The sequence below is a fragment of the Sinocyclocheilus grahami genome, unplaced genomic scaffold (genome assembly GCF_001515645.1).
Source record: "Sinocyclocheilus grahami isolate Dianchi unplaced genomic scaffold, SAMN03320097.WGS_v1.1 scaffold65.1, whole genome shotgun sequence".
In the NCBI taxonomy this organism is placed as follows: domain Eukaryota; kingdom Metazoa; phylum Chordata; class Actinopteri; order Cypriniformes; family Cyprinidae; genus Sinocyclocheilus; species Sinocyclocheilus grahami.
Window position 1 is genome coordinate 177,085 of NW_015505244.1, and position 11,595 is coordinate 188,679.

General features: G+C 34.5%; 1 protein-coding gene across 3 annotated transcripts in view; it reads right to left on the minus strand.

Moving 5' to 3' along the window:
* Positions 1-2,708: 2,708 nt before the first annotated feature.
* Positions 2,709-11,595, minus strand: part of cpa6 (carboxypeptidase A6) — an 18,981-nt gene continuing 10,094 nt past the window's right edge. For all 3 annotated transcript variants that reach the window (XM_016271811.1, XM_016271810.1, XM_016271812.1), the window contains 8 exons: positions 11,063-11,177; positions 10,247-10,348; positions 10,014-10,118; positions 6,406-6,516; positions 6,157-6,247; positions 4,757-4,959; positions 3,144-3,228; positions 2,709-2,970 (listed from right to left, as the gene is read on the minus strand). In XM_016271811.1, coding sequence (XP_016127297.1) covers positions 2,780-2,970; positions 3,144-3,228; positions 4,757-4,959; positions 6,157-6,247; positions 6,406-6,516; positions 10,014-10,118; positions 10,247-10,348; positions 11,063-11,177 — 1,003 coding nt within the window. In that variant the 3' untranslated portion in view covers positions 2,709-2,779. The remainder of the gene's footprint in view (positions 2,971-3,143; positions 3,229-4,756; positions 4,960-6,156; positions 6,248-6,405; positions 6,517-10,013; positions 10,119-10,246; positions 10,349-11,062; positions 11,178-11,595) is intronic.

Below are 11,595 nucleotides of genomic sequence, written 5' to 3' on the forward strand. Positions count from 1 at the left end.
TATGAAAAAATATGGCCTACATATCCTTCAACAACAAACTTATTTTTTGACACTGAAGCCATTTCAATGAAATACTCTTTATCTATTAAGACTTATTATTTATGATTTTCATGCGTGGGTTTTAAGGGCGATTAATGAGTCAACCCTGTCTGTAACGACAAACACTGTTCTTCATCAAGCAAAGCCACAGTTTGTTTTTGGCACTCCATGATGAGTAATTGTCAGGTTGTATTCACAAGATGCACTAATGAAAGAAGCTGACTTCAAGTGCGGAGGATGAGTCAAGGCCACGCGATTGCAAGCGGTCTGTTCCCTACAACTGTATATTCAGGTCATACAATGAATATCAATAAGTCAACCACTTATTGAAGGGGTCATTTAGACACATATAGAAAGCCATATAAAATAAATTATTCTGTTATCTATAAATTATTATTATTTATCTATAAATCAATAGCACATTTTACATATTTTAATTTAAATTTGACAAAAAAAATAGTAGAGGGCCAAATAAAATAACATTCATATTTTATGCAGTGGTCAAATCTGATTGGCTGAATGTTGAGTATCATTGCATTGGCATTTAACGTTTTTTGTATCACCCCGCTTGTCTCTGCATTTTAGATTGTTGAGTGGACTCGGGAGCTGATTTGCCTGGATCATTTTTTATTTGTTTGTTTGTTTGAAAGTTGTAGAGTCTGTATTTTTATACTTATTTTCTTTCGCAACTGGAGGCAGAGCTAGGCCTGTGTAATTCCATCTACAGCAAGGAGTGCTTTTATCTTATTTCATTTTATTTTTTTACTTTTTTCGCGTGTTTTTCTGATTTATTTATTGTCAAGTGAAAACAGCAAAATCTCTGATGCTCCTTCAGATTTCTGTGTGACAAGCAAATATGTACAGTTTATTTGGGACCGTTTTCTTCGGCGAAGAAGAAAAATACATTCAGATTATATATATTTTTTTTAAATCAAAAGGTAAGTTACTCAATATTAACTACTTGCTCAAAGTTATACAACTGCACTCTAAAAAATGCTGGGTTGTTTCAACCCAACTTTGGGTCAAATATGGACTAACCCAACTTTTGGGTTAAAAATTTAATGTAAAAGTTTAACCCAACGGTTGGGTTAGTCCATATTTGACCCAAAGTTGGGTTGAAACAACCCAGCATTTTTTAGAGTGTGTGTATAAAATCAATATCACTCTCCCAATCACGATATGATATTGAATATGTTTCTGGTGTGATATAATTTCTAAGTACTCAAAGATGGACTACGGTCTGGGCTAGTGGTGTAGTAATATTCAAACCGAGCTGAAAAACCACAAAACTCTCTTGGCCTACCCCACCCCCTGCTGTCTGACAAGGGCCGTGTTTCTCTCAGTTCAGAGGCCTGCGGTGCCCAAAGCATTTTAGGTGCTTTAAATGCCTACTGGTTGTCTCTTTTGCAATGTATTACATAAATGGTCTGTTCATTCTTGTATTTGTAACTTTATTTTTCATATTTGTTAAGTAATTTTTCATTATTTGGACAGTAGGGCTAATATCTTCCATTTTTAACAAAAAATAGAATCCATTTTTGGATGATCGATGCAGCGTTTAATGATCTTCCTGTTGGTAAAATAAACAGTAAGATACAAAAATCTGTGTACAATGAAAACAAATCTTAAATGCCAACTAGCAAGACACTTATTATATAACAAAGTACTGTATGTTTTCATTGAAATAAATACAGGCTTATTACAATAAAATTCCCAAACTTTATAGTACTTAAGAGTTCAAATGTAAACACTGCCCTTGCAAGTACAATTAATTATACAAGTTAAAGTTACTTTGATAGGCTATTCTTCAAAACAAAACAAAAAAAACAACAATTGTATGTATTCTTGTTTGGCTCATTTAAGACGTTAAGTTCCCAGTTGATTTCAAAACAAAATCAAAGCTGTTTTTTAGCTGCAGTGATACACAGCTACACTAAAATAACCCCATTTTAAGATAACAGTATGCATTATTTACATTCTCTGGGCATTACTGTTCTTTTGAAGCAAGTGCTCACTGTATATTTGCCTCATAAGTAAAAAACACTTTTGAGAAAGATTTAGTTCACAATTCAAGTGCTTTCATTTCTTTAGTTTACATTTATACCATTTTGTTTAATGTAAATCTTCTTTAAAGTAGTTTATCAAATAAATAAATCTTAGTTACTTATTTATATAAGAGTTCAAATGTAAACACTGCCCTTGCAAGTACAATTAATTATACAAGTTAAAGTTACTTTGATAGGCTATTCTTCAAAACAAAACAAAAAAAACAACAATTGTATGTATTCTTGTTTGGCTCATTTAAGACGTTAAGTTCCCAGTTGATTTCAAAACAAAATCAAAGCTGTTTTTTAGCTGCAGTGATACACAGCTACACTAAAATAACCCCATTTTAAGATAACAGTATGCATTATTTACATTCTCTGGGCATTACTGTTCTTTTGAAGCAAGTGCTCACTGTATATTTGCCTCATAAGTAAAAAACACTTTTGAGAAAGATTTAGTTCACAATTCAAGTGCTTTCATTTCTTCAGTTTACATTTATACCATTTTGTTTAATGTAAATCTTCTTTAAAGTAGTTTATAAAATAAATAAATCTTAGTTACTTATTTATAAAAAAAAAACAAATAGAGAAAATGCAGGCACATTTGTGCATAGCTAGTAGACATTTCTATGGCTTATGGGTGTGAAATTGATAGAGGGAAGATAAGACAGAGAGAGAAAGTCAAGTGAAAAGTTTCATTTGGTACATTTCTTCAGCAGGCCTGAAGCGATGGTCTTTACTGCTCTCATGGTCTCTGTGCATGTGGGATTTATCAGGGTTTCTGGCAACAGGAAGCCATAGTAGCCTGTATCACGCAACTCGAAGGCATAGGCGTATGGGATCCCGTTCTTGTAGGCCCAGTCTATCGAGCTTCCAGAACTCACATCTGCAAATTAAAGAAACACATTACATCACATCTGGACATCTGACTGTTGTTGATATAGAAATAGTCATGAGTCAGAAAACAGACTAACTGAGAGGGCAAACAGAGAGCGGATGACTCATACATGCAGTAGCTATATGTCACTGATTGAAGAAAAGACTGCATGCCTGACTTACAAAGTGTGGTGGAGGCAGGGCCGTATCTATATCGCACTCCATAAGCTGAGTACAGAGCGCTCACTGCGTTCTGGGCTGCTGATTCCTGAGGGGGAAGAGCAGAGGTTCAAATCTGCTTCAGTATCGGTCAGGTCCAGTCGATCATTAAGGAAGCTTGGCGATAAGTGTAGTCAAAAGATTGTGTGGGCTAACAGCCATCCAGTCGATATATGAGCAAGCTGCATTGAGGCAAGCCCGACAAATAATATCTCAGCCATTCCATATTCTTAATAAGGAGTTTAATGTTTTGCCCTCTAGATGATATCGAGTTCTATCTTATTGAAGGCTGAGTCACTTTAGAAACTCCAGGGAGCAAATTATGGTTTTGCAGTGTTTACTACATAATCCTATATAAAGAAGTGTGAAGATATTATACTCAATTAAATATAGTAAATATAGAAAAAAGTTAAAAACTGGCAATTGCTATATGGATGCAAAAAAGAATCACACTTGATTTTGAATAATCAAATGGTCAAAATGGCCATCATAGGAAATGAATGGGAAATATGGAAAATACAGAGCAATTATTTGGGGTACATTTTACAAATCAGCTATGAATTTGTAGTCTTTGATAATGTCTAAGTATATATCTAAATGCAAAACATATTACCAGTAATTGTGTCTGTAATTGTGTCTGAAAATACTATAAGCAATTAGGGAATACACAGCCGTGTATATATTTATATATAGGTGTTATAGAGGCATCTACTGGTTACACCATATTATTACATATTTATTTATTTCTCCCACCAGATGGCACTAGGCTGCCTTACATGGATTGGATAGTAAAATTTCAAGCTGAAACACTGTATTATTTGAAAATAAGATTAAATATTTTTTTCTAATATTTGTATTGATTTTAGAGGTGAATATTGTGTAGTACCATGAAATCCACTCAATATACAAAATATTGAAGAATAAATATTATGGAAACAAAATATAGTACATTCATTTCACATTCATTTCAAAATGTTATGCTTAATACCTTCAGTCTGTTTTGACCGCTGTATGTGAGCAATACCACAGGGTTCAAGACAAGTAATGGTAACTTGCAGTTCAGTAATTGCTTCAGTGAGTTTAGACTGATTCAATCTGTTTGTTTTTTTTATTGATTATGATTCATTAAACGAACCAGCTCATAAGAGACGTTCATGTATAAGACTACTTTGATTTTTGCTGTATGTGTTTGACACACTAAATTCACAGAACATTGGACTACATTCGTCATGCTGTATATTTTTGATTTGGTAAAAAGTACTTGTTCATAGGAGTCATTTGCTTTTAATGTAAATTGGACTACACTGGTTGCACTGTCTGTTGTTTTTGCGTGCAGCTTGTGAGGACATCTAAATAGAAAGTTGCATTTTCTTTATGTTATTTTTCTTATATTCAATTCAGACAGCAAGCTCGCATTCAAAATATAGCCAAAATATGATTTATACATCTAAAGTTCTTCATGTGCTCTGAAACAATACATTGATTATTTATATCTTTGGGCAGAAAATAATTACTGAATGATCGCCACCCAAATGAACAAATTCAAGATTTACTGTCTGAAGGTGGAAATCACTCACCACACAGTTGAAGTTTGGTATAGTGGCGTATTTGTAGGAATACGGGTAGAGGAGCATCTGAGCATAGGCGTGAATAGAGATGTAAGCTTTGACCCGTTTCCTGTGTTTGCGCAGAAACTTGGCAACAGCTTTGACCTCAGGCTCTGACTCAGGGAAGGGACCGCAGTATGTGTCATCGCAGGGGTGCAGGGATGCACCCTCATCTATCAGGGTCAGCAAAGACAACAGAAAAAAAAAAAAAAAAAACTGTATAGCTTTCTTTGTAATCATTTCATCTTTGCCTTTTCTGCTCCAAGTCTGCGGTCGTAGACGACTAATACTTTCCTCCCATGGCATTTTGCTGACTCATGGTCATTCTTTATGTATTTTCTATCTCAATGTCAGGTATTATCTACCAGAGCATTAAGAGTGAATATTTTAGACAGGCATTATTCTTGTGTCCTTCAGAAGCATATAAGAACTGTAAGTCCTTAAATTTCAAGAAAAATAAATTAGTGGAATCAGGCATTTTCTTATAAGCAAACCCAACCTTGTCAGTTGCTGGTAAGTACTGGTTTAGTTCTGATTTAGCTAAAAGACCAGCAAAGATTTGCTGTTTAACAGCAAATGTTTGAATATGTGGTTTAAATATTTGGTTTTCATTTGTTCTCTTCAACTAAAATGTTATTTTGATTCCGTTACATAAAATGTGATGCCATATTAGAGTAAAATTGACAAAAACTAATGAATATAACATAACAAAAGACAAAAATATTATTAAAACAAACAAACAAAAAAAAATACAAATAAATTATCATTTACACTTCAAAGGTGGCACAGAATTGCTTTTGATGTTGCATTTAGGTCTCTTTACACAGACTATTTAATGCAGCTCAGAGGTGGCATGAATGCATTTACACAGCAATTGCACCTTTATATAGTACTTTGATATTAGGGACTGAGGTGGATCAGAGCAGGTATAATTTAGTCTGGCTTTATGTGGCATTGTTCCTTTACACAGAATTTTAAGCAGGCACAGAGCAGCCTTAACTTTGCTAAACATAAGATGCCTTAAGTTTAGCTGGTTGAGATGGTTAAGCTAAGAGATTATTTGTTAGTGCTACCTTTAGCTTTAGAGTGTATCTGTAATGCGAGAAGACCATCGTTAAAAATGTAGCCATGCACACAAACATAGATTCTAACATCTTAATTTCCTTATGTATTACAGAAGGAAATTCAAATACAAGATTGTGTTTGTAAATATTTAATTCTGTTAAATTTTTAATCTGTATGTCAGGCATCTTCATTGGCTGCTAAAGCTGTGTCTACATACTCTGGAATGCTTATTTATTTTGCATATGAACACCAGGGCTCTTCATTTTGAGAGAGGAGCTATTTGATTTTTCTGAATAACAACTTACCGCACCATTTGACTTTCCAATTTCGGTTGGCATCCACTCCCCGACAATGATACTTTGGAATCTTTGACCGAGTTTTCCGCCAAAAGCGATCCTAAGAGAGAGAAACCTCAGATATTTTATGCCTGGTGGCCTTATACCTTACAGAAAGGAAAGACATCCTGCATGCTTGACAGCACAGAGCTGCGAACAATTAAGTTCAGTTCAAAGTTCAATTGAGATCTAGGCATATGACAAACAGATAGAAGTTACCGTCTTCCAGCTGTAACGGTAACCATCCACGTTGAAGACAGGCATAATGTAGAAATTGAGCTGATTCAGCAGTCGTCTCATGCCGGAGTATTGCTGATAGGAGTTCAGCGCCTGTATTCACAGAGAATTGTGACAGACTTCAAGAGATGCAGGAAATGTGTGTCTCGTTTTCCCCACAGATAAACTTCAGCAGAGCAAAATACTCTCTCTACAAGGACACAGCAGTGTGTATTCAGTTCCTCTAATCAACTAAGAATAAATAGCATATTTTCCATTAAATAGATATAGTCTTGCATCTTGAGGGCAGTATTCAAGTATCAAGTTTGTTCTGTTGTTTAGGCTACTTCATATTTTAGAAAAAGAAGTTTGAGATCAGTAATACTGTTTAAAGAAATTAATACATTTATTCAGCAAGGATGCATTACATTGATCAAATGTGGTAAAGATAAAAGTGAAAAGATTTCAAATAAATGCTTCTTTAAAACTTTCTACTCATTAAAGAATCCTGAAAAATATGTCAGTTTCTACAAAAATATTAAGCGGCACAACTGTTTTCAGCATTGATAATAATAAGAAATGTTTCTTGAGCAGAAAATCAGCATATATCATGTGACACTGAAGACTTGAGTAATGATGCTGAAAATTCTGCTTTGCCATCATAGGAATAAATTACTTTTTAAAATATATTACAATAGAAAAAAGTTATTTAAAACTGTAACAATATTTCACAATATTATTTAAAACTGTAACAATATTTCACAATATTACTGTTTTGACTGTAATTTTAATCAAATAAGCAAACATGCAGCCTTGGTGAGCATAAGAGACTTCTTTCAAAAACCTAAAAAAATATATTTCTGACCCTAAACTTTTTAACGGTAATGTAACAGGTAATTTAATTCTATATGGAATATAAATGCTGTGCACAGAATACATACTAAATACTGCAGAAATACTAGTAGTATGCTATTTTGTTGTGTCGATGTAAGCTATACTTCCAATAATGATTCTTTTCTTTCTTCCTCTATTCAATTTATTTGTACAGGGACAACGCACAACAACAGTGTTGTGCCAGAGTTAGCTATAAAGCTCATTTGCATCTGCAGTTTTTTTGCATCACTCACTCCATAATTAAAAGCTCCCTGTGGTCTTGTAAAACATAAATCATATTGCATTTGTTTAATTTAAAACAAATAAGGAAGATGCAGTGTTACTGTGTAAAAGCTAATTGTGCACAGCAGAAAGAGAAAAATGATGAGAGGTGGTGGATTGTGGGTAACAATAGAGCTGTAATAGCATTCATGGCAGGGTCAGTCTTCCTTAGGTCTGTGTCATACTGTACGTCTGCCTCATAGCGGTGTGCTGAAGGTATTGCAACAGACATGGTACTTAAGTCTCTCTCTTTTGATCTCTATCTAATTTTATATTTGTCTCACTCAGTGTTAGCTGCTGATCTGAGAGCAGTTTATTTGTGTGTAGAAAACTACACCCAGATCAGCATAAAAGGATGTCACTTAACTAAAGGCACGCTTTGATATTGGTTTATGAGATGAGCTCAGAGGCTCTGATGTATTATGCAGATTAATTTTGGAGGAAATTAGAGCCTCACTGAATGAAACCCCATAGGAAAGAAAAATCAAAAGTGAGATCTTTTTAACATCTCAAATATTTCTCCTAGACAGAAATGAGGTTACTTTAAGATCGAGTGGAGATTTTAGCTTGAGTCTCCTGCTTCTCAAACTTGTCTCCTGAGACAAAAACTCTAACAATCTCACAATGGTCTCCTTTAAAGCTGGAGAAAAAGGAGAAAAATCTGAGCACAGTGTGGGATGTTGTTGAGATCTTGTTTGAAACACTGGAGACAAATATGAGACCACCAGAGTCTTTAGACTAGGAGAAAAATCTGAGCACAGTATGTAAAGTTGTTGAGATCTCTTTTAAAACTTTAAAGGAGACCATTGTGAGAGTGTTAGAGTTTTTGTCTCAGGAGACAAGTTTGAGAAGCAGGAGACTCAAGCAAAAGTTTCCATTCAATCTTAAGGTAGCCTCATTTCTGTCTAGGAGAAATATTTGAAATGTTAGAGATCTCTTTTTTATTTTATTTTTCTTCCCTCTGGTTAGCTAGCTTCAATGCCATTTATCCACAACATTTCAATCAAAGACAATACATGCATTGTCATATTTGAAGTTGTTTTATGTAGACAAGTGTTTTATTGCACAATGATTTAACAGAGGAAACCATAACCTATATTTACATACATGCAAAAATGGGCTGTACAAATTTTTTTTAAATTCTCTTAAAAAAAACGTCCCAGGTTACGTATGTAACCATGGTTCCCCGAGGGAACGAGACGTCCTGGTCATGACGTCACCCGCCGCGCACGTCTCGCCCATCGTTCGACTGATTACACATATGATTCAGAGCTTGGTATCGCTGAAGGCGTTCCCCTAGCGTTTTCCGATGCAGCTCGAGTTCCCGAAGGGGAACTGGTACACTAGTGTTACATTTGTTTTATCTAAAAAAATCTAAAACAACAACAAAAAAAAAGTCTAAAAATCTAAAATAAATAAATAAAGGTATTGCTCTTATACTAAACATCTTGCACTTTTTAAGTCCTTTCTAGTGTGTTTGGAAAATGTGGTGTATATACAATCTGGACATTGAAGAATTTAAACATTTAAACTAGTAACCCTTGATATTCTGAAATGTTTAATGCTATTTAAATGATAGTTTTAGTATTCACAATATTAGTAAAAGTTTAAAATTTCTCCTTAAATAAAACAGAAGACATCTTAAGACAAAGCTGATATCTCAATGAGACATCTAAGAGAATCACCTCTTAGTATCCTGAGCGTAGAGTAACCTCTGTCAGAGCCATAGCCTTGAGGGCAGCACATCGACGTAAAGGCACAACTGCACCTCAGACAGCATGGGTTCGAATTGCAGCTAAAGGTACTTTCCTGCTCCTATTAAATTCTTACCTGTCCAATTATTTCCTGTCGCTACTCCTACTGTCCTGACCATTAAAGGTGAAAAACCCCATTGTAATCAAACAAAAATAAAAGCTCTGAGCAGTAAAACATTTTTATAATGTAGTCTTGCAAGAGATTGCAGCAAGACAATAAAGAGATCTCCCATGTTTCTTACACGTTTCTCTCCCATTGTCATTTTGGATTCCTTTCTTTCAGAACTTTCTCATGTCTCAGTTGTGTCTACTTTTACTTCTCCTAAGGATTTTTAGGAAAAGCAACCACTGAGCAACAAATTTTTCCTATGGGACAGTCCCAGAATACACCAGCTCACTCACAAATAAACAAAACACTACGAATCTTCAATGTTCAACAAATTGTGAATGTTATAAGAGTGTGGTCTTTTGGGCAAGTTCTTCATGTTAATTTTTTAATACAGATAATTGGTAATTAACACATTTGTATTAAAAAAAAATAAATAAAATAAAAACAGAAACATTTTCACTAGTGGTCTCAGTTTGTTTTTTGGATCCCATTATACACTGTGCATAACCATTTTGTTGTTTTTTGCTTTGCAGTGATTTAAATATCAACATGAAGTTAACAATGGCAAACAGAAATAATTACACTACACATACCTCTTTCACAAACCATTGGCAGAAAGCTGGACCAATCCATTCTCTTGCATGCACTCCACAGTCTATCCACACTGCCTTCTTAAAGGGACGTGTTCTCTTTCCTAACTGATAGGAGAGGGGCAGAGAACACCGTCCGTGTCAGTAAGTCAGTAAGTCTGTGTGTGTGTGTTTGTGTGTGTGTGTGTGTGGGAGGGGGGGTTAAAAATGTAGCCATCTCTCCCTTCAACCTTTACCTGGAGCACATAGAGGGGCCGTCCTTCATAGGACTGACCAATAGAAAACAGGTCCACCAGGTGTGGGTGTGTCCGGTTCATCTCAAACATCCAACTCCGAATCTGTCGAAAAGGGTGAAAAGATTTTGACCCACATTCTCCAGATTAACATGCAGCTTGTATTCAGGTAAAACTTTGTAGCAGAAAGTTAAAATCAATATTCATATACATTTAATTTTACAGGTCTGGCCTACTTTTGAATGACCACAACTGTATATACAGTACACACAATATCAGAACTAAGTTTTTTTCTTTTAGAGAAAAGTTTGTCGTCTTGAATTGTTTGTCTTAATATGTTAAAGCTAAGCTTAAGATTTGAAATATTAATTGATGCATTTTTTTTTACATATGTTTTCTTTACAAGAGTACTACAGGAATTATTGTATATTATATATAAATATTATATATATAAATATATTATAACTGAATGTAATCCAGCCCTCATCTACTCTGATGGTTTTCCCATTCAACATCTTGTCATGGGACTAAATCACAGAGCTGGAGTTGTATGTGTGTGTTCATGTGAAGTTGGCACTTGGTCTGAGGGAGAAGACCTGTGAGTAAAGGTTTAGTGAAGAAAACCTCCCGAGATCTGTTTTTCTTGTGCTCACGGGCCACAACGGAATGCAAATTCACTTCTCAATCAAAGGCTGTTAGTTAGCCTGTGAAAATCAAGTTTCTGTTGAGAAAGATGGCAGACAGAGGGAAAAAAAACGATCTTCTCCATCTCTCTACATAAAAATTACCATGTATATTAATTTTCATCCATGCACTCACCTCTTCCAAAGGATGGTACACTTCATAGTCATACTGGAATTCTGATCTACGCATCCTGGATGACCGGTATCCGATCTGTTTCTCAATTTCGGTTTGGAGATTGGAAATGAGCACCCTGTGGAGACAGTCAGGGAAGAAATGTTGAAAGCATATGCACTATGTATTTAATACTTTTGAATACATTTCTGTATTACATTAATACATTTCATAAATACATTTCTGGATCCTTCGGCACATCAAAGTCTGAAGAATTTGGTATATACAGTATACAGTATATATATATATATATATACACACACACACACACACACACACATGTATGTATGCATCTGAGAGAGGTAGATATACACAGTATATACACACACATACACACATTAGATTAATTAATAATTAGAATGAAATTATAATTATTATTATTATTTTGGCTATGCAGTTTTTCTCCACAATAACATTTTTAACATTTCAAAATTAATTAATTTTATTTATTTAAATATTGTATGTGTATATTTAGTTTATATTATATTTTATTTATA